The 23,379-nt window shown below is 36.3% G+C and overlaps 3 protein-coding genes and 1 pseudogene across 4 annotated transcripts; all 4 read left to right on the top strand.

The window, feature by feature from the left end:
- The first annotated feature begins 638 nt into the window (after positions 1 to 638).
- LOC125584641 lies at positions 639 to 8,861 on the top strand (annotated as a pseudogene).
- Positions 8,862 to 9,618: 757 nt separating this feature from the next.
- Positions 9,619 to 11,227, top strand: LOC106400552 (coiled-coil domain-containing protein 97). The gene is made up of 3 exons (XM_013840904.3): positions 9,619 to 9,882; positions 10,097 to 10,611; positions 10,700 to 11,227. The coding sequence occupies exons 1-3, from the start codon at positions 9,729 to 9,731 to the stop codon at positions 10,916 to 10,918; spliced, it is 888 nt and encodes a 295-aa protein (XP_013696358.2). The 5' UTR covers positions 9,619 to 9,728; the 3' UTR covers positions 10,919 to 11,227.
- A 457-nt stretch (positions 11,228 to 11,684) lies between these two features.
- On the top strand, positions 11,685 to 13,631 carry LOC106413504 (casein kinase II subunit beta-1). 2 transcript variants are annotated; one of them, XM_048758393.1, is made up of 5 exons: positions 11,685 to 12,139; positions 12,381 to 12,593; positions 12,672 to 12,781; positions 12,870 to 13,035; positions 13,227 to 13,631. In XM_048758393.1, the coding sequence occupies exons 1-5, from the start codon at positions 11,926 to 11,928 to the stop codon at positions 13,355 to 13,357; spliced, it is 834 nt and encodes a 277-aa protein (XP_048614350.1). In that variant the 5' UTR covers positions 11,685 to 11,925; the 3' UTR covers positions 13,358 to 13,631. The 2 variants fall into 2 exon arrangements, with proteins under 2 accessions (XP_048614350.1, XP_048614357.1); XM_048758400.1 differs by having other exon boundaries at positions 11,688 to 12,139; positions 12,687 to 12,781.
- A 1,209-nt stretch (positions 13,632 to 14,840) lies between these two features.
- On the top strand, positions 14,841 to 21,479 carry LOC125584625. Its single transcript, XM_048753266.1, has 12 exons — positions 14,841 to 14,978; positions 15,072 to 15,339; positions 15,421 to 15,517; positions 15,807 to 15,916; positions 16,020 to 16,319; positions 16,412 to 16,624; positions 16,719 to 17,157; positions 17,242 to 18,167; positions 18,259 to 18,889; positions 18,972 to 19,627; positions 19,721 to 20,791; positions 20,890 to 21,479. Exons 1-12 carry the CDS (start codon positions 14,841 to 14,843, stop codon positions 21,477 to 21,479), a joined length of 5,439 nt encoding a protein of 1,812 aa, XP_048609223.1.
- Positions 21,480 to 23,379: the final 1,900 nt, after the last annotated feature.

Here is a 23,379-nt window from a genome sequence, read left to right as displayed (position 1 = left end):
ACGACCATGACGAGAACTCTATGCACAAAATACGATACAAGACGTAGTCGGCCAATCCAAGCTCCGTGATTGGCTATTTTTGTTCGCAAACGAAGTCTACCCCAAGACGAGAACCTACGAACCCGACCTCTTGACCTCTCGTTTGAGGTAGGAACCGACAAGCTCGACGTCTCTCTCAAGACCGATTAAACCGACATCTCCTTTGAGGCGATGATAACCAACCTACGTTTAGACTTGATCCCTTGACGGGTACGTAGGCAGCTCGATTCCGAGTTCAGTCACGATCCTTCCTTCTCCCGATATCTCTATGATATTCGACCTACGAATATAGTCCATTTTCGACGACTCATACCTGATTATATCGTTGTGTTTTTAGGATATCGCTGCCCACGTTATTTCTTTCCTAGATTGAACTCCCGATCACTATCAAATACTTAGTGTAGATTTTAGGTTCTACAAGCAGGATACTATAGGTCAGAAAATCCTACAACGGTTGGAGCATGCGCAGGTCGTTCAAACCCAAGCGGAGCAACAAGCTCGGATCAATGAGCTACTGACCTAGTTACCAAGAATTCTACAGAACACATCTCTTGAAAGAAACGTGACCTCCACAAGAATCAATGGACCGGACAGTAACAATGGATGATCCTAACGAAGAAGAAACAAACCCGGAAGGAGAGATCAGAGATATAAGGCGTAACTTAGCACGATACCAAGAAACCCAGAAAACGCCGTTCACGGGTCAAATCACCAGCACTCCCATCAAAAACGTCAAACTTAAGATCTCACTTTACGAAGGAAAAACGATCCCCGAGCTCACATGACGGCCTTTTGCATCACAATGGGACGAACTCGTTTCAACGATGCATAACGTACATGATACTACCCAATTTTTGTAGAAAATCTGGTAGGAGCCGCTCTCAATTGGTTTTCGACTAGAAGCCAACACCATCAACAATTTTAACCAACTCTTGATCGCGTTCATGAAGAAATACTCTATGTTCATAGATAAAAGAGCTTTAGACACCGATCTATAAACCATGTCTCAGAGAGAAAATTCTTTCATCCGTATATTGAAAACCGTCCTCTCCAACATTGTTGTAACTGACGGCATGGGAATATCAACATTGCGGAATGCTATGGCACGATTCACGTTTTCGTGAAGAAATCCAAATGAACAACCCCACAACCTTGGAGGACGCTCTCCATCGAGCCTCAAGATATATGAAAATGGAGGAAGAAAAGAAAGCCTTTGTTGAAAGCATGTATCGATGTTACAACCTAGAGACATGAGTCACGAAGACAACAATGATTGACCTAGAGGACATGGACCAAGAAGAGATGGAAACCCCCAAGATCGATCCTTTAAGGTGAGCGAGGATGATAAATCCCACAACGAGTAAAGAGAAAATCCAAACCGAAGATAAACCAGCGGTAGCCAAACACATGGAACAAAAAGACAATAACATAGAAAATCCAGACAGGTTGTGCAATTATCACACCGAAGAGGACACACCACTCAAGAATGCCATGGATTCAAAAGCTATCTTTTCAACAAGTTCTATGAGGAAGGACTGACTCAGTTCGGGGAAGATATGAAGAAAGCAAAAGAAGAAAAAGAATCCAAAGAAGATACCAGCAAGAGGGACCAAGAGGAGCCAGAACTAGGAAGCACCATGACCACCAGCTTCAAGGAAAAGGGTCAACATAATAATAGAATGAAACCCCTTATGCGACAACTTCATAAGATCACTCAAAGGCTACGGTAGACATGTTAATTTCATATCTACCAAGGCTAGAGAGATGATAGAAGACGATAAGATAATATATTTTGAAGAGCAAGAAACGATGAACTTGGATTGGCCACACAATGAAGCATTAGTAATTGAGATAATATTATCGGACTGCGAGATAACCAGGTCGTTAATTGATACTGGAAGCTTGGTCAAGATTATCTATAAAGACATCTTGGAAAAAATGAAACTAACCGACCAATAAATCAGATATAAAATTCTGAAATCAAAAAGAGAGACACAAAGATCATCACCCAAGCCAGAAGACAAACTTATAAGATAGATGAGCACAGAGAGAGACGGATTCACAATTTCACACTGCAAAACAAATGCAAACAAGCATCAACAGAACAAACTATCGAGAATAAACCCTAAAATCGAACTAACCAGAACAGTAAAGAACGATCCGAACATCAAACGCAGACGGGAAATCAAATACTAACAAGGCAAAGAAAACAAGCCTGATGTTTCAGATAACTTGTGAATAAACAGAAAAAATAAATGAGAGAATAAAACCTTTCACTTCTCTTGAGATAGACAGTAATAAGAAATAGGGAAGGAACAAGATTTTTATACCCTAAAAATTGAGAGGGAAAGACAATGATTACAACCTTTTAGACGATTCGCTTTCCAAATTGAGAGGGAAAGACAATGATTACAACCTTCAATCAAATCCGATAATTAATTCGCCAAACCAGAATCTCGAATCAAACAGACAAACGGTCTCAAATACGTCATTCAAATCGGATTCAATACCTGGCGACCTGTGATACGTTGGGCTCCGTGGGTCCATTATTGGAGCCAGGTTTCACCCCGCTCTAGACCCCGTCCGAGAACTTATACCAAACATAGTAAGGCCTAAGTCAAGTACCATCAAAGCCCAAGAATGAACCATAGACCCACGAAGGTTAAGGCCCACTCTGGCTTAAAGAGTCTTAACACATTGAGGTCGGTGAGTCAAAACATAACGTAAAGACATTGAAGGCCTTAAAGACCACCATAAAGTCGACTGATCGGCGCTGGAGATCAGGCCACCGTTACGAGACGTCACCAGTGACCCACAAAAGAAGAAGGACATGTCAAGGACAGGGGACCGGATTCTCTCTATAGTTAAACTGTAGACTCAATACATTTATACTCTCTTGTTTTGAGATATCCTTTGTATTCATAGTTTACTCTCAATATTATCATTAATAAAACATCCATTTTCAATAGTTGATCATAGCTCAAACTTTTCATTTTAGATAACTTGTTTAACAAATCATCGAAACATATCGTATTTCTGAGTGAATTTTAGGATTTAACAATGGACTGGATGATTAAAAAGGACATGCACATGTAATGTGGCATTTTGAGAATGTGGAATGGGTCAATTTAAGAAAAATTTACACTTTAGGATACATTTTGACTTTTGAATTACATGAAAAGGCACATCTTGCCTGAAACACACATTTGTTGTGTTATTTGTCGTTTCTACCCTTTCTCTCAGTATTTTTTTCTATAACAAGTCAAATGCAAATGAATAAATATATACATACAAAACTTCTAAATACATCCTAAAATAATATAATAAGCTAAAAAAACGATAAAACTCATTAAAACAGTAAAATATCAGTCACAAACACTCAGATTTTGTTTTTTTGTTTCTTCTTTAAATTGATTAAATTAGTTATCATCATCATTCAATTTTTTTTAAAAACTTTATCCACGAAATCATGAACACAGCTCTCTTATCGAAGGACAAAACCAACACAAAAATGCTAATTTACTCACTAAAATAGCAAGATATATGTCCATAAATCTGATATCTACAACTCGTTTATGACACAAAGGACTAACATACTCATTAAAATAACAAAATATGTCTCCACAAATCTGATATCCACAACTCGTTCGTCTCTAGTTTTCCATCCATATCCACACTATTAATATTTATCATACTATCCATACATGAGCTCTTTTTTTTTTTTTTGCTTATTTTAGGTATCAACTTGGCTACCTGTTATGAGTTTACCAAGGACTAAGCATTTCACTTCCAAATCTACATCTTCGTCATTGTTTTCTCTTTATATATGTCCACGTTTTGTTCGTTCATACTTTTCATCCATGTCCACATATTTATTTTGTATAAAGGTTAAATATATATATGAAAATGGATGTTAAAATATAGAGCAAAAAATATATAATTTATTATAACAATATATATATTTTTAATATATCTTAAATTTTGAGAAAAAACTAATATAAAAACAAGGGAATATAAAGTAATGACCTAAAAAATAGCTAACTACACTATTTTTTTTTCCTCGTTGAATCTATGTATTGCCTTTTCAAAAAGTTAAACAAACCCAACGATTGTCTCCTTAGGCTAACTATAATCCTAAGTTCCTAACTAGTCATCTTAATTATCAACAAACTCCAACCGTACTTGTTACTTTCTTTTGGCTTGACAGGAGGGCAATTTTGTCCAGATAGTCTCTTGGAGTCTGTGAAAGTGTCCCCCACAGGCAAGATGTGCCTTCTAGTGTAAAGAAAGTGAAAATGTGTCTTAATGGGTAATGCACTCTCAATTTAAAGGACGACATTTAATAAAAGAAGCCAAGCCGAAAGCATTTCTCTTATTTGGGCAATACAAATTTGTTGGTCACTGCACATAAAGATAATCGAGCGGACAATGTAATTCTTTTTTTTTTTTTTTTTTTGGTAAAAGCAATTCTTAACAAGAAAGCCATGTTCTCAAGATGACAGTCCTCATGGGTTCATATCACCAACGGAAACAAGCTTTCGAAGAAGCGAATCTTCTCACACATAAACGATTCAGAACTACCAATAACAATCAAAAAATAAAATTTTGTAATGCTAAATATGTTATGTTTTACTGATAAACTAGGTGTCTTTCCCGCATATGTGGGCATAATCTTCTTATAGATATTTATTGTTTTATATTTTGTTGATTCAAAAACATTATGTTAAGTTATTATTTATATTTTTAACAAGTTTATACCAAACATAAAATAATTTATATATGACAAAAAATTTCTTTAAAAAATATATACTAATTATTGTGTTGAATTTTCAAAACACTCATATATTAGAAATGTTTTAGACTATATTTTTATACAAATGTTTTTTCTTCATTAATATTTAATTATATATTGGTTTATATCTTAATTTTATAATAAAAATAATATTTAAAGATAACAACACAATATATAAGTATTATCTTATTTTTTAGAAATATAAAATATTATTTCAAGATAACAACAAAATGTATGAGAATTTTCTTTTTAGAAATTTAATATTATTAATATAAAATTCGTTTTTAATTAAATTATCATATATAAAAATTTACTAAGGGTAACAACGACATTAACCAGTCTAACTTTTAACGTGAGAGTTCGATTACAAATATTTTTTCTTCATTAATATTTAACTAGGTGTTTGGCCCGCACATGCGGACATGATCATTTTACAAATACATATTAATATATGACTATAAATTTAAAAAACTATCATGCTAAATTATTTTTATATTTTTAGTCACAATTTTCGTTTGCTTTTTTTTTTGGGGTCAAATTTTCATCTTCTTGAATATCAATGGAATCTAAAAAACTATAAAAACCTATCGCAACATAAAAAGATAAACTTTCTGATTTCAGTTATTTTTACCTTTCTATCAATCATTTACGCAATGAACATTCTCTTTCAATTATTTTTACCTCTTCGAACCAGCAACATGCATGAAACTATCAAAAACAAATTGAAAACACAAAACCAAAATAAATACAAAGAAAAATAAATAAATTTAAAACTAAAATTTTAGGATAACTTTTTTTTTGGGGAAAAACATAATAAATTGAGATAAGGTTAATATTTCTTTAGTTTAATTGATAAATAAAACACATATTTATCATTAATTTAATTACAGGTTTATTTTAAAAACATGTTTACCACTTTTGCATCGTTCCGAGTTTTTGACGACGATTCCGGGAAACTCGGTGTCCATGGCGACGTAGGGGAAGTCGTCGACGACTTGCCGGATCAGATCCATCTCCTCGAGATTATCTAGACTTCGAACCAGCAACATGCGTATGAACGCGTTCGAAATCTTCGAATTGAAAACACAAACCAAATAAATACGAGAAAAATCGCGACCTCTTTCCCTTTCTGTTTACGGATAACTTCCCACCAAACTGAAAAACATAAGTAAATTGAGAAGGTTAGATTTCTTTAGTTTAATTGATAAATATAAACACATATTTATCTGATAAATTTAATTTTACAGGTTTATTTTAGGGAAAATTACATGTTTACCACTTTCTTGGTACCACTTTTCATTTTTACTACCACTTATGAGACATTCAAAATAACTTCTTTGCTAAGTGGAAAAGACTCTTATGCCCTGGTTTTATTTATATATAATAAATCATTATTTAAATAAAAAAATTATGAAAAAATTATAAAAAAAAAAGAAATTTATGTTTTTGAATTATACTTTTTCAAATTCGAACTTTTTTATAGAAATTTTTTTTTTTGAATTTTTTTTCGAATTTCTTTTTATTTTTTTTCAAATTTTATTTTGAAAACGAAAATTATGTTTGAAACTATTTTTAAATTTTTTATATATTTTTTAATATATATATTTATTAGAATTAAAATTTCACATTTCAAAAACTCTACTCTACCCCCTCAACATCTAAACTAAGTCTAGATTAGTTAACCCTAGGGTATAATTATTTTACTTTCATAAAAATGAGGGGTAAAAATGGTTAGTGAAACATTAAAAAGTGTGGTACTATGAAATGTGGGTAGTTGTAAAAATTTCCCCTTTTATTTTTGGTTTGAATTAGTAGAACTCTTTTCTTATTTAGTATAACGTGTAATTATCAAGTTGCCCACTAAATACCTATCAAAATAACATGTAATCAATTATACATAGTTAAATTATGTTTTGTTAACAATAATTATGAAAATAAGTATTTATATAATTATAACTATTCATTAAAGTTAATATATATATTAACCGCTCTAACTTTTAACGTGAGAGCTCGAATGCGAAAAAATTTTAATTCGCAAATAATAGTATAGATTTATATTGTTTTATATCTTAATTTTTATGATAAAAATATTATTAAAGATAACAAAACAATATATAGTATTATCCTATTTTTTAGAAAATAAAATTATTTCAAGATAACAACAAAAAATATATGGAATTATCTTTTTAGAAATTTAATATTATTAATATAAAATTCGTTTTAATTAAATTATTATATATAAAAATTTATTAAGGATAACAACAATATTAACCAGTCTAATTTTTAAAGTGATAGCTCGATTCTGAAAATTTACTTAGTATAGAATCTATAGATAGATAGATCCATCCACCTAGTGATAAGTGATAACCATCGAAAAATAAAATTCGTGATACAGAAACGAGGTAAGAGCGAGGAAGCCCAACGGGCCTAATCTTTTAGGTACCAAATTATCACCGCCAAGTCTTCTCAGGAGACCAGCCAGCAATTGGAGTGCGAAAAATTACAGGTCTAGGTAGATTCCGGTGGAGAGGAGAGAAGCAACCGTAACGGGAGAGAAGAATATGAAAGACGCGGGCGGCTGAAGATATCGCGGCGAGGCTTTCCACTCTCGAAGGCCTTATACTCCCACGTGCCGTCCAATCAACCACTGCATCTTCCGACCAACGCAAATCCATCCTCCTAGACCTTCTCGTCGTGATCCCGCCGTTTCCTTGGTAACACTCGATTTTGCAACACGAACTTCTTCATATAGATGCGGAATCGTATGTATTCATCGTCCTTGAAATATCATTGTCGACTTCGTTACCGATTTAGACTGAATAAACCCTAATGCAGTTTTGGGTTTGCTTTTGTTCAGAGCGTTTGTAGATCACAGTTGAACTTAGATGAATTGCCTGAGTTTATCCTTTTGATTTGATTTCAGAGCGTTATGGAACGCAGCTTAGTGTTGACGAATGCTAGCGTTTGATGCTTTGAAGCATGACTACGAGGTGATTGGCACTTGAAGAACCTGAGGAAGAAAAAACTAAGTCCAACCTCAGAGGAGCTGAAATCGAGATCCGTAGCTGTGAGGAATAGGAGACTGGCTTACTTGAACAAGCTTGTATCAGAAGGACAGTATTTCTCTGAGGATGCTATGAGGGACAGAGAGCCGTATCTACACCACGAATATGTTGGGGAAGTTTCAGGATTCGATGGGTAGGAAAGGTAGGCCTGGAGGAGAACGTTGGTCAGAGACGTTGATGAGACGGGCAGAGGACGCTGCGTTGGTTCTAGGATTAGAGAAGAGCAGCAAGGTTGGTTGGTTGTCTGCTGAGTGAGTGTCGAGGGGTTTGGTAATGAGGCAAGATGGAGCGAGTCAGGAAGAGGAACAGACAAGAGGATACCTGGATAAGCGGAGAGAGAAGAGAATAGAAGAGGAGAAGAAAGGGAGAGATGGGGTTTTCCTGAGTGTCATCATTTGATCTACATGGGCCTACGTGGGCCTAGGAACAATATTTAGCCGCCTAAGAAATCGAAACGTCGTTTCGACTTCCCGAAATAACCGGCTTCAACTCCAAGTCAAACCAACGGTTGGGGTAGAATCGGATCTAACCAGACCAAAACCGGTTTGGCTAAGATTTGATTAAACCTCCCGACAAAGCGAAAATACTTAACGGTGCCTCGCGATGCCCGATCTGATAACATACCTTCAGGACGACCCGTCTGTTCTTCCAAACCATTAACCTTCTAAATTCATCAAGTTCAACAGGACGTTCATCTCGATGAACTGGGGGGACTTACTGTAGAGGGTGAATTCGACCATCCCTCAAGGCCCGAAGAACAGACGGCCCAGCCCACTCAGGACGCAACGATGGCTCGGCGTGATGGCTCGAAGCGCGTGTCTCTCGGCGTAATATGGGAGAGCTTTCGGTCGACTCCTCGGCTAAGTGTCCCCGACTTAACGGCTCCCCGAGACAGCATGAGCTTCTCGGCCCAGCGAGTTAGGAGCCCACGAAGACGATGCAAAATAGGTCACGGGAGAGCATGAGGTTAGCTATATAAGGTGAGGGAGATGCAACGTAAAGGGGATCCGAAATCACTGATACACACTGGGCGGCTAGATTAGGGTTTTACCTTTGTTTATTTTACTGTTTTGAATTAGTAGAACTCTTTATCTTATTTAGTATAACGTGTAATTATCAAGTTGCCCACTAAATACCTATCAAAATAACATGTAATCAATTATACATAGTTAAATTATGTTTTGTTAACAATAATTATGAAAATAAGTATTTATATAATTATAACTATTCATTAAAGTTAATATATATATTAACCGCTCTAACTTTTAACGTGAGAGCTCGAATGCGAAAATTTTAATTCGCAAATAATAGTATAGATTATATATTGTTTTATATCTTAATTTTTATGATAAAAATATTATTTAAAGATAACAACACAATATATAAGTATTATCCTATTTTTTAGAAATATAAAATATTATTTCAAGATAACAACAAAAATATATGAGAATTATCTTTTTAGAAATTTAATATTATTAATATAAAATTCGTTTTTAATTAAATTATTATATATAAAAATTTATTAAGGATAACAACAATATTAACCAGTCTAATTTTTAAAGTGATAGCTCGATTCTGAAAATTTACTTAGTATAGAATCTATAGATAGATAGATCCATCCACCTAGTGATAAGTGATAACCATCGAAAAATAAAATTCGTGATACAGAAACGAGGTAAGAGCGAGGAAGCCCAACGGGCCTAATCTTTTAGGTACCAAATTATCACCGCCAAAGTCTTCTCAGGAGACCAGCCAGCACTTGAGTGCGAAAATTACAGGTTATAGGTAGATTCCGGTGGAGAGGAGAAGCAACCGTAACGGGAGAGAAGAATATGAAAGACGCGGCGGCTGAAGATATCGCGGCGAGGCTTTCCACTCTCGAAGGCCTATACTTCCCACGTGCCGTCCAATCAACCACTGCATCTTCCGACCAACGCAAATCCATCCTCCTAGACCTTCTCCGTCGTGATCCCGCCGTTTTCCTTGGTAAACCCTCGATTGCAACACGAACTTCTTCATATAGATGCGGAATCGTATGTATTCATCGTCCTTGAAATATCATTGTCGACTTCGTTACGCGATTTTAGACTGAATAAACCCTAATGCAGTTTTGGTTGTTTGCTTTTGTTCAGAGCGTTTGTAGATCACAGTTGAACTTAGATGAATTGCCTGAGTTTTATCCTTTTTGATTTGATTTCAGAGCGTTATGGAACGCAGCTTAGTGTTGACGAATTGCTAGCGTTTGATGCTTTGAAGCATGACTACGAGGTTGATTGGCACTTGAAGAACCTGAGGAAGAAAATAAGTCCAACCTCAGAGGAGCTGAAATCGAGATCCGTAGCTGTGAGGAATAGGAGACTGGCTTACTTGAACAAGCTTGTATCAGAAGGACAGTATTTCTCTGAGGATGCTATGAGGGACAGAGAGCCGTATCTACACCACGAATATGTTGGGAAGTTTCAGGATTCGATGGGTAGGAACATGGCTAGGCCTGGAGAACGTTGGTCAGAGACGTTGATGAGACGGGCAGAGGAGGCTGCGTTGGTTTCTAGGATTAGAGAAGAGCAGCAGAGGTTAGGTGTTGCTGAGTGTGATTGGGTTGGTAATGAGAAGATGGAGGAGTCAGAAGAGGAATCAGAACAAGAGGAAGTGGAAACAGAAGACGAAGAAGAAGAGGAGGAAAAGCCGATAGTAGCCAGCTCAAGCCTTGCGGAGGTAACTTGTTTCTTGCTGTGTATGTTGGGTTTATTCAATTGTGGTGCAAAACCCTCTTTTACATTTTAGCTCCTTCGATTATTTTCAGGCTGGTAGAGCGGAGAACAAGCAGGGAACAGGTTTACCGCCGGAGGAGATGCAAGAGATGATGGATCAGTTCACATCAATCATGCAGCAGAAGTTCTTATCAGGAGAAGATCATGAGCATTTGGATTACACAAAGATAGACAATGACGAGAATCTTGATGATCATTGGCTACGAGAGGTTGGCCTTGACGCTGAAGAGAAGTACTTTGGTGATGACTAATGGACACTTGCTCTTTGTAAGATGTGATCTCTCCTCTCTCTTTCTTTATCGAAGAAAATACTGATTGTTGGTATTAGATAGCGACAGTATCAGTATCTTATGATAAAGAGAGTGGTTTCGTCTTTGATAGGCAAGGTTAGGAAAAAGTCCAACCACGGACAATAACATTTGGGTGTGTGGTTTTTGTTGAGAGATTGACTTCAAATCTCTCTATGTATAGACTTTACTGTTTTTTTTTTCGTTGGTCAAGAAGTATTTTGTTTGAATTGAGTGTGTGTTTTTAGTCAATGTGAAGATGCAGGCTTGAGATTCCCATGAAAATAAATGTAATAAAAAGTTGATAGTGTTTTTGTTCATCACAAAAGAATATATAGTGGAAGAGTAGAATGGTAAATTGATGGACTGATTCTTTAGAGAAAGTGACCGAATGATAGAAATTGAATATTCTTCTGGTAAAAGATAATTTAGATGTTCTCGCCGAATTTGTTTTGTTCTTTACTTATGTCTTTTTTCTTAAAAAAAATTGCAAACGCAAAAACATATATGTGGGCCACGGAGAGTAGTTTACGAGCGTCGTGTAAAGAAGTGCCACGTGGTGAACCAGAAGATGGTGGATCGACTTGAACTCCATGTATCCACTTTCTCTCTGAGTGGCTGCCGATTCACCGCTCCACTTCCTCCCCCTCGTCTCCAGGAATATAATAAAACTTTATTCATCTATTTCCTATTTTACCCCTCTTTTAAAGAAGTATTTGTTTTCAGTTTTTCACAAATCCAACGGTTAAATTTGGTAGAAAAAAAATATTTCTCTGTACCAAACAGAGGACAACTTGCGAAACAGAAAAATACAACAAAGATTCGAGAAAAGAAAGGAAGAAAGAAAAAGCTTTCATTTCAAAACCCTAGAGCTCAATTTTAACCAGGCATGAATCGCCGGTGAAGTTGTACAATAGCTGCATCTGAAAGTTTTATATATAGAGAAAGATTCGTTAGAGATTTTTCCAAGCATGTATAGAGAGAGAGGGACGGTTGGTTCGAGACCGGAGGTTGTGGATCGCAAACGGATCAACCAAGCTGTTGAACGGCCTTCTCCGTCCACGTCTCTTCAAGTTAACGGCAAAGGAAAAGGAACCGTTACGGCGTCGGCGCACTCCGTGAAGCAACCGCATGACCATAGAGATTCGCATTCTGCTTCGCTCTCCAAGAATAACGTTTCAGACGGTTAGTTTCGTTTTTCTCGGAGACTTAACTTCGAATAAGATATGTGTCTCCTGATCTGGGAATCAATGAATGTTATTATTTGGTAATCTAATTATGAATTAAGCAAAACGCTTTTAAATAACTGAATCAAACAAAACGCCTTATTGTTTATTGTAGAGATATTTGGTTGTTTCACTTGTGTTCATTAGCTGTAACTGATGAAACTGTTTGTGTGCTTGTCCTGTTACTTTATTGGTGGTAGATGAATCAGACACAGACAGTGAAGAAGAATCTGATGTCAGTGGTTCAGACACCTCATGGGTATCTTGGTTCTGCAATCTTAAGGGGAACGAGTTCTTCTGTGAGGTTGATGATGATTACATCCAAGATGACTTCAACTTGTGTGGACTCAGCAGTGTAGTCCCGTACTACGAGTACGCTCTTGATTTGATTTTGGATGTTGAATCTTCTCATGGTAAGTTAAAATGCTTGGTTCCCCTTTAGGTTTATGTTCTCGTGAATGTATGATTTGGGATTGGGTCGGTAACAACAGGAGAGATGTTTACAGAGGAACAGAATGAGTTGATCGAGTCAGCTGCTGAGATGCTTTATGGACTTATTCACGCTCGCTACATTTTGACAACCAAAGGGTTGGCTGCAATGGTAGTAACAAGAAGAAACCTTTTTGTACTCCATTTGCTTATTTTAAACATCACATAAAAGATTCATGTATTGGTTTTTATCCTTACAGTTAGATAAATACAAAAACTACGACTTTGGAAGGTGTCCTAGAGTTTATTGCTGTGGACAACCTTGTCTTCCTGTTGGTCAATCGGATTTGCCTCGATCAAGCACGGTGAAGATATATTGCCCTAAATGCCAAGACATTTACTACCCCCGATCAAAGTATCAAGGCAGTATCCTTTTTTTTTCCCCACACTTTCACTTCTTCAATCCTGATACAAATCTATAAATGCAGGTTCTGAAAACATACCGATATAGATGTCTGATGTTTGATTCTTGTGCATAAGCAATCATCTTTTTTTTGAGTTTGTGTATGTGCAGCAGTTGTTGATCTTTGTTGGGTTTTCCTTAAAATAATGAATAGACATTGATGGGGCTTACTTTGGGACAACGTTTCCACATCTGTTCTTGATGACTTATGGGAATCTCAAGCCACCAAAGGCAACACAAAACTATGTTCCAAGAGTTTTTGGTTTCAAATTACACAAGCCGTGAGGGAAATTTCAAGACAAAACAGGCAGGGGAGGGGAATGAAGATCATGGCTTTGGGACTGGAAAAGAGAAACAAGGAGCATTTTGTAATCACCAAAGGTGAAGCAGCAGCAATGTTTCTGTTTTTTCATCAGGTATATACACATTAGAAGCAAGCCAAAAAAAAAAAAAAAATCCTTTTGATGTTAAACTGGAACTTGTATTTTCCTACGTTTTGTAATTTACTTATTTTGTTTTGTTTTGTTTCTTCCCATTCAAATGATATCAGAGTTTAATCCCTTATATATTAATTGAGGAACATTTGAAAAATTATAACCTCAATTTTGTATTAATTAAAAAATAGCCCATCTTAGGTGTCAATCAATTAGGATGTTAAATAAGGTGACGTGTCAGCTGCATAATCAATTGAGAAATTGGTGAGTCCATGATTAAATGCTAGAGAATGTGACCATATCCATCGATATTTTTAAAAAAGGGCTCATGTATTATAACGAAAGAAACACATAATTTAAAAACGATCAAACACTGTATAAACGAAGCGTTTCATCCTAATAAAAAAAAGATCATACAGTAAAGTGGATACTGTCGCGTGGCCACGTATATCGAAAGTAATCCGTATGTTGTGAAGCCTTTATTACTCAGAATTGTTTCATAAGAAGACGTCATGAACAATAATTAGCGTAGACCATAGAACTGTCGAAAGTTGGTTGCCATGGCGTCATCTATCGTGTCTAATTCAGACGTTGGGATTAAGTGATCATGTATCTGTTTATAATTAAAAGTACACAATCAAATTAACACGTTGCTAAGAAACCATAGAAGTAATGTCAATAGTGTTCTGTAAATAACAGAGTTTTGATCAAGGTAAAGCTGGTGGCCGGTTTATAATTTTAATTAGAACCGAACCATATGTGAAATAAAACAGTCGGTATGAGTATTATTTGAATTCTCGCAAACCGGGATTTTGACATGGTATAGCGTCGAAAGTTGAATAAACTTGGCATGCACACTTCTGGATTATAAGGAAATGGAAAAATAAATTGAATATGGTAAAACTTAATCCCCAAGGCTTGATTAAATATAGATTGGAGCACATACGGAAAACTAAATATGTAATAATAATGGTATGATTTTTATGGCTTTTTTACAAAAAAATAATAATAATACTGGTATGCTCTTTCCTAAGAAGTCGTTATAATTTCCTTTAATTCGTAGAAAAGATATTTTTACTTGCTAGAGGGTTCTAAAAAAATCTATGACGGCAAGTCCCTAAGTAAAATGGAAAACGTTCTCACCAAGGTAAAACATTCCAATTTTTTTTTGGGAATTTAGTTAATGTTTAATAAGTGCAATATTTGATTTTTTCTTAATCATCGACACATTTAACCTAAAATATATTACTATAAAAAAAGCTCGGTTTTCACCTTTGGTTGAGCACATCATATTGCGACGCTGCCAATAAGAACAAACAATCGATTCCCAAAATATGGCATCTGTAACTTCTATTGTCGATTTGAAACCGTTCAAAACCAGCTGGACGATCAAGGTGAAGGTTATTCGATTGTGGAAACAAACAACTGGTGGTGGTGGTGAGACCATTGATATGGTTCTGTGCGATGTTAAGGTTTGGATGTTTTTCTTAAAACATTTCCCATGTACTATTATAGGGGATATGCATGCATCTCTTGACATAATTCTTTCTCCGTTTTATACACAGGGAAATAAAATTCATGCTTCAGTGAAGAAGGAGTTGGTGGCTAAATACGATCCCTTCCTGAAAGAAGGACACTCAAACATGTTCATCAATTTCTCCTTGGTGCATTCTGTTGGTTCGTATAGAACAACAACGCATCCTTACCGGATTAGTTTCCTATCCAAAACCCGTGTCCTACCCAGTGAACAACTGCCGGGGGATCTTTGCGGATTCCAACCCGTGAAGTACAACGAAGTGCTTGACGGGAGTCTAAATCCGGATTATTTAATTGGTTAGTGTCTTTTATAAAAATGTACTCTTTATTGCACCACTTATTAGATCTTACAAAACAAACCGAATCGTTTATATGCAGATATAATCGGCCATATTGTTAAGGTTAGTCACATTGAACATGTTAATGTCAATGGACAGGAGACAGAGAAACTCTGTGTGGAATTGCGAAACTCCGAGTAAGTGTTTTCATTTTATTTGATCGAGACCTTCTTTTTCGTTAATATAATTGTTTTGTTTTCTAATGTATGTGATGTGAAGTCATTTAGGAAAGTGATAGTGATAACAAAAATGATAATATTATTCAAACATAGATGTTTCTTAACAGACATACTCATGCATGTTTCATATTATTAACTAAGGCGAAGTTGTCACACAAAAGGAGGACCTCCGACAGAATAACCGGGAGACCAATTCAAGATCCACTATCTTTAATGACATAACAAATGTTTTGGGAACTTCTAATAGAGATGGCACTAATCAACGGCCAGTTCAAGTGGGGCAAAAGAGAAAATTGAGTCGAAGGGACTCCATATGTGTATCCCCGGGCGTTGATAATGCGAATCAGAACAGCAGAGGTAGTTTTGATTATATGCTTCTTATTTGTTTTAAGAAAACTATGACTAAGAATATATTTTACATTCTGCGCATATTTCAACGGATATTTGCGTTACGTTACAGGGACGGATTTGGATTGTCCAGTCAAGAAAAAGTCGAAAGGGCAAGAGATAATGAAACCAGATACTCTGCTTAACGTATCTAAAAATAACAGCGTAACCATATCTCAGCCTGTAAAGGATCCAGATTTTATAACTTGGTCTTCTACATTGTCATCGATACGAAGACATGATACTGGTTTAGTTATCGACTGTGATCCTACCCAGCCTTTAGATAAGTCATTCGCACCCGAAGTTGATGTAAGTTGTCAGACAGCCCCGGAGGTGGAAACTTTTACTACAGTAGATGAGAGTGATGAAGAAGGTAATACTTTATTATATGCTGTCTTTTCATTATGTTGGTTGTTAATTTTGAAGCGAAAAGTAAACCACCTTTATTTTATTCTTTGTGTGTAGATTCGGGTGATGAGTACTGGGACTGTTCTAGCAATGATGCAGATGATTTGAACTCTGATTCAGACATTGACGAAAATGGTACTCTCGCCCAGAGGCAGCAACGTCAGTTATATATTAACAAGGTGTCCGAATGTTTTTCAAATTCATTTGGGGGGAATACCCAGAGTAATGCCATAACTTCAGTGTCTGGACCGCCTACCAGAAAAGAAGAAGGTAAAATGATACATACGTTTAAAATAACCCAACAGTATATGACAAACTATATAAGACCCTGTTGAATTCATCATAACAAGTAATTGACTGGCAGAGTATAAAGATGACGGAGATTTGACCAACAAATGTGCATACTGTGGAGCGCTATTTTGGTTTAACGAACGAATAGGGAAGGGCAGGAAGACAAGAAATCCAGTATTCACCATGTGTTGTATGAGAGGCAAAATAAAGCTTCCTGTTCTTAAAGAACCACCGGAACTGCTTTTAAGGCTGCTTACTAATGATGATGTTATCAGCAAACATTATCGGGACAATATAAGACCCTTAAACATGATGTTTTCCTTTACATCACTAGGAGGGAAAATAGATAATTCTATTAACACGGGAAAGGGTCCAAAAGTTTTTAAGATGCATGGGGAGAATTATCATTTAATTGGAAGTGTGAAGCCAAAACCTAACGAGACGGCAAAGTTTTCTCAGTTATATATCCATGATACAGAGAATGAAGTTCAAAATCGATTGTCTGCATTGAGGTAATAAGGTCGATAGAACTATTTCCCTTTCTTCATACTACCCTATCACTTATGGTGTTTCTGGTTCAATTTTGTATGTTGCAGTGGGAACAAAGAGAAAAGCAAAATTAGGGCGGATCTGGTAAAGGAAATTATGGAAATGTTGAGGGCATGCAATGTTCATGTGAAGTCTTTTCGGAATGTTATGGATAGATTTAATGACGCAGACGATACGGAAACACTGTCTTTGGTCTTGCTCCATACGCGTTTACAAGATGGACGTGTTACCAATCTACCCACAGCTTCGGAAGTAGCTGCGTTGGTTGTTGGTGATTTTCGGGAGAATATGGACAAGCGTGATATTATTCTAGAGAAAACGTCTGGGAAACTTAAGAGGATAAATGAGTTGCATCCTTGCTATCTACCTATGCAATATCCTCTTATTTTCCCTTACGGTGAGGACGGTTTTCGTCTAGGAATAAAAAATGGTTTCACAGGAATAACTAAAAACAAGAAACCTAATATAAGCATGAGGGAATTTTTTTCCTATCGGATTATGATTCGCAAAGTTGGATCGCATGTTCTTCTTCTCAGCCGACGTCTACTGCAACAATTTCTGGTTGATGCATATACTATGATTGAAAGCCACCGTCTTCGATTCATCAGAAAAAACCAGGCAAAACTAAGGACGCTAAAGTTCAGTAAGTTTGTTGCTGCTGCAAATGAGGGTCATTCGAATGTGTCTATTGAGGGAAACCGCATTATCTTACCAGCTTCTTTCACTGGGGGTCCTCGATATATGCATCAAATGTATTTAGATGCCATGACGATTTGCAAATACTTTGGATTTCCCTCTCTATTTATTACATTCACGTGTAATCCAAAATGGCCTGAGCTGGAAAGGTATATGCAGAAGTTTAATCTAAAGGCTGAGGACAGACCCGAACTGTGTTGTCGACTCTTCAAGATTAAGTTGGATAGGTTAATGGACGATCTTACAAAGAAATATCTGCTTGGGAAAACTGTTGCTGGTATGTATATACTTTGTGTGTATTGTGAATTTTAAAGATAGGTTGTGATGTCGTTTTATAATACCTAACTTATTCAGTGTATTACTCACAGCAATCTACACAGTCGAGTTTCAAAAACGAGGCCTTCCACATGCGCATATTCTGCTATTTATGGATGCGTTGCACAAGCTACCGGGAGCGGAAGATATAGATCGTATAATTTCTGCTGAAATCCCTGATAAAGAGTCTGAACCGAGATTATATGAAGTTGTGAAAAACATGATGATTCATGGGCCATGTGGTGTTGTGAACAGAGGATCTCCATGTATGGTAGATGGACGATGTAGCAAGTTTTTTCCATGGAATTTTGTAGAGACAACGACAGTAGATGCTCAAGGGTACCCCGTGTATCGAAGAAGGGACAATGGAGCTTTCATTGAGAAGAAGGGAATTAAATGTGACAACAGGTTTGTAGTCCCCTATAACAAGGAACTCTTACTTAGCTACAATGCACACATCAACGTGGAGTGGTGTAATCAGTCAAGATCTATAAAATATTTATTTAAGTACATCAACAAGGGCCAAGATCGTGTCACCGCAACAATAACTCAAAAATCGACAACTGAGTCTGCAGCTGAAGGGAATACTGATGCATCTGGGGTCACAGCAGCCTCTGTCACTACGAACGCCTCAGAAAACGTTGAACCACAAGTTGATGAAATTAAAAAGTACTTTGAGGCCAGGTATATATAAAAGAGCTTTACTTGGGTAACGGTTTTTTTAGCTATGTTGTACTGTTAACAACAACTATATAATCCATTCCAGGTATATTTCTTCTTGCGAAGCAACGTGGAGAATACTGGCTTTTCCAACGCATTACCGATCTACACCCGTGGAGAAGCTTACATTCCATTTAGAAGGCGAACAACCGGTTATATACAGGGAGGGTGATACGGTTTCAAGTGTTATGGAACGCAGTTTTTTATGCAAGACAATGTTCTTAGCTTGGTTTGAATGTTGTATCAAGTACCCCGAGGCGAGAGAACTGACATATGCGCAAATGCCAACAAGATTTGTTTACGACGCAAAACAGAAAGAATGGAACCCACGGAAGAAAGGTTTTGCGATAGGTAGATTGGCGCCGGTATCCCCAGGTTCAGGTCCGCAATATTATCTAAGGGTTTTGATAAATAAGGTAAAAGGCCCAACGTGCTATGCAGATATCAGAACTGTCAATGGTGTTATTCACCCGAGTTATGAGGATGCATGTTTCGACCTTGGACTTTTGGATGATGACAAAGAATATATTGAAGGTTTGAAAGAGTGTAGTTTCTGGGCATCAAGTGGATATGCGCGCAAACTGTTTGCTAAGATGTTGATATCGGATAGTTTGTCTATGCCTAAATTAGTTTGGGAAGAAACTAAAGATATTTTGTCTGAAGATGTGCTTTATATGGAGCGAAAAAAACGACGTAATCCAGGTATATACTGATTGATTGTTAATGTATACGTCCATATGGTAAGGAGCGTTAATTTACTTTAAGTAAAAAAAAATCGTAATTTTGTTTTTGTAGGTCTGATTTTGACCGAAGAAGAGATTCTTAATTCAACTTTGATTATGATTGAAACTATTCTACGTCAGAAGAATACTTCTTTGGATAAATGGACAACAATGCCAAAGCCAGTGTATAACTGTAATTCCCTCTGCGAGAATCAGTTGTTACAGGATGAGCTCAACTATCCAAGAGATGAGTTGCGTGTTAAACACGCTGAATGGCTTCCGCAGATGACAGATGAGCAAAGATCAGTGTACGAGGAGATAATATCTGCAGTTATAAACAAAAAAGGTGGAGTTTTTTTTGTTTATGGATTTGGAGGAACAGGAAAAACATTCATGTGGAATATTTTGTCAGCTGCTATACGATCTAAAGGTGATGTTGTACTTAATGTGGCATCCAGCGGCATTGCCTCTTTACTACTACCTGGTGGGAGAACAGCTCATTCACGGTTCGGAATTCCTATCAATCCAGATGAATCCTCCACTTGCAATATTCAACCAGGCAGTGATCAAGCCGAGGTAATAGAAAAATCTTCTTTAATTATATGGGATGAGGCACCTATGATGAGTAGACACTGCTTTGAAGCACTAGATCGGAGTTTGGGTTATATTATGAAGACTGCAGATGGAACACCTTATGGCGGAAAAGTTGTCGTTTTTGGAGGGGACTTCAGACAGATATTACCAGTTATTCCAAGGGGAAATAGGGCGGACATTGTAATGGCGACGCTTAATTATTCATACTTGTGGAAGCATTGCAAAGTTCTTCAACTGTCAAAAAATATGAGGTTGTTAGCAGAAACAAATATTCGCGAAGCTGAAGAGATTAAAGAATTCTCAGACTGGATATTGGCTTTGGGAGATGGAAGAATCAATGAACCAAATAGTGGAGAAGTTCTGATTGATATTCCGAAAGATCTATTGATTAAAGAGGCTAATGATCCAATTCGTGCTATTGTTTCAGAAGTATATGGAAACACTTTCAAAGATTCTAGAGATCCAATATTCTTTCAAGAAAGAGCTATTTTGTGTCCAACAAATGCAGATGTTGAGGTGATAAACAACTACATGCTTGATCAGCTAACAGGTGCGTCAAGTTGTACTATATATTAACCGCAATTTTCAATTAATACTTAGCAGTTCGTAAGCAAAAGAAATATTTTAAAAATGTGTTTTTCGTTATAGGTGAGGAGAAGATATACTTAAGTTCTGACAGTATCGATCCAACTGATACGAAATCGCAAGATGATTCTATTTTCTCTCCGGAATTCCTCAATAGTATAAAAACTTCAGGGTTACCAAACCATACTCTTAGACTGAGAGTTGGAACCCCTGTTATGATATTAAGAAATATCGATCCGGAAGAGGGTTTGTGCAATGGAACGCGTTTACAGATAACCCAGCTGGCAAATCATATTCTACAGGCGAAAGTGATTACAGGAACTAGAGTCGGTGAGATCGTATGGTTACATCGAATGTTAATTACGCCATCTGATACAAAGCTTCCATTTAAAATGCGGCGTAGGCAATTCCCATTAAAGGTTGCGTTTGCGATGACAATCAACAAGAGCCAGGGTCAAACATTATCAAACGTAGGGTTGTATCTACCCAAATCGGTGTTTTCCCATGGACAGTTGTATGTCGCTGTGTCTCGGGTGAAGTCAAGGAAAGGATTAAAGATTCTGATAACCGACAAGGATGGAAAACAGGAGAATAGTACCATGAATGTTGTCTATAAAGAAGTTTTCCAGAATTTGTTTGACAATGAGCAATGATTTGACAATATTTCGACATACTTGGCATAGCTTTGGTTGGTAAACATATATGCTTTCTTATCACATAAATTATACTGTAATTGTGCGTTTAGTAGTTGCGGTTACATGTTGTGTTGTCTACATGGTAGGTTTTAAAGAGAATGTCGATTTCGTGAAGGAGTGATCTCATTGAGGTATGACATCTACATTTTGCTCGACTATCTTATATTTTAACAGACGTATAAAATATAAATTTGTACACCGTAACGGATTGTTTAGAAACTATTATTTTGACTAACTGAAAAACTAATTCTTTTGACATAAGATAACAACAAATGCATTGCTCTTTTTTCAAGCAGGTATATAGCTTAACAAACATCAGTAAGCAAGCGGAGACTTAATCCGGGGTTCACTAAGGCTAGGCTACAACGAGTAAACCTAAATGCTAGAAAACCTAAACCAAAGTCAAACATTGATCTACTTTGTATTAGAACTATTTTGTGTTATTGTGAACTGACCTATTCGGTATAATATTTTCCGTCACTGCAATGTGGAAACGCAGATCCATTTGAATGCTTTTTCTTCCTTTGTTGATGTTCAACGACATGTTCGTGTTAGGGCTGTCATTATTTATAAAAAATTTGGTTAGTATAGTAGTAAAACAACTCATTCTACCTAGAATGCATATGTCATGTTTAACTGGCAAGAATCTATATAACTTGATTATTGGTATTGAGCATCACTATTATTTTAGAAATTAATATTAGAAACATAAAGGCTAAATAGTACATAACATTGTTTACGTTTTGTCCAACCCATCTACTATAGTTGCACGTAGTTATAAATTATTTATGGAGCAGCTAATTATGAGTATTAGAGCATACTGCATTTAATATCCAAGTTCGTCATTTCTTTGTAGTCAGATGATATATATAATCGTAGAAACCGTTTACAATAAGAAAAAATGTCCAGAATGTACATAAGACGGCAAACAAAAGTGGGCCACATTTAAAAAAAAAACTAAAATCCAATAACTACGGAGTACTAATAAGGTCCCGTCCAACTTTAAATAAAGGTCCAAGGTATTTCTGTATCGAATTAGATGTGCGCACGAAGTCGCTTGGTCCATCAAGGTATATGAGAGCCTTTTAAAAATATACTGGAATAATAATGAATGCGAGATTATAGATACTTTTCCATAACTATATAATCATTAAATACTATAGAAATTGTGTTTAACATATAAAGAGTACTTTGTAGTGTACTTACACGCTTAAGGAAATCTCCAATAATGATTCTAACACGCTTCTTTATTCACTTTCGATACGTAGCATAATATCTACAGTGCCGTTGCTCTAACAATTCCGTGGCATTTAATTGCAAACATATCTAATGTTTTAGATTTCCTGTGTACCACCGAGTTTTCGCAAAGGTAAAAAAAATATTTATCACTGTCGTAAACAAGCTTACAAATATTTTATTACCTATACATCTAGGTTTAAATCTATTCTTTCTTTGCCATGCACGTTATTAAACTAGATGTGAACCCTAATTACTCTAAGACCTATATATATATACGTCCATGTCAGTGCACCAAAAACACACACAAAGTCTTCTATATTAACCTCTTTTAATTATGTCTGCTTTTACCTTACTGTCAAAACTGCAGTATGAGATTAAGAAACCTGCTATTCGTGTTCAAGTTATTAGCAAATGGAGGACCACAACTTCAGAGACAGAGCTGTTAGTTGTGGATGAGATGGTTTGTGTTTTTTTCTCATAAATTGTATATCTTTTCTTGAGGCCATAACTAACATTAGGATGTATTTGTTTATATAGGGTAGTAAAATTCAAGGAACATTTCATGATGAATGCATGGAATCAAACAAAATCATTGTCAAGGAAGGTGAATGGTATGAAA

This window comes from Brassica napus, chromosome A2 (genome assembly GCF_020379485.1).
Source record: "Brassica napus cultivar Da-Ae chromosome A2, Da-Ae, whole genome shotgun sequence".
In the NCBI taxonomy this organism is placed as follows: Eukaryota; Viridiplantae; Streptophyta; class Magnoliopsida; order Brassicales; family Brassicaceae; genus Brassica; species Brassica napus.
This window is presented reverse-complemented; position numbering and strand designations above follow the sequence as displayed.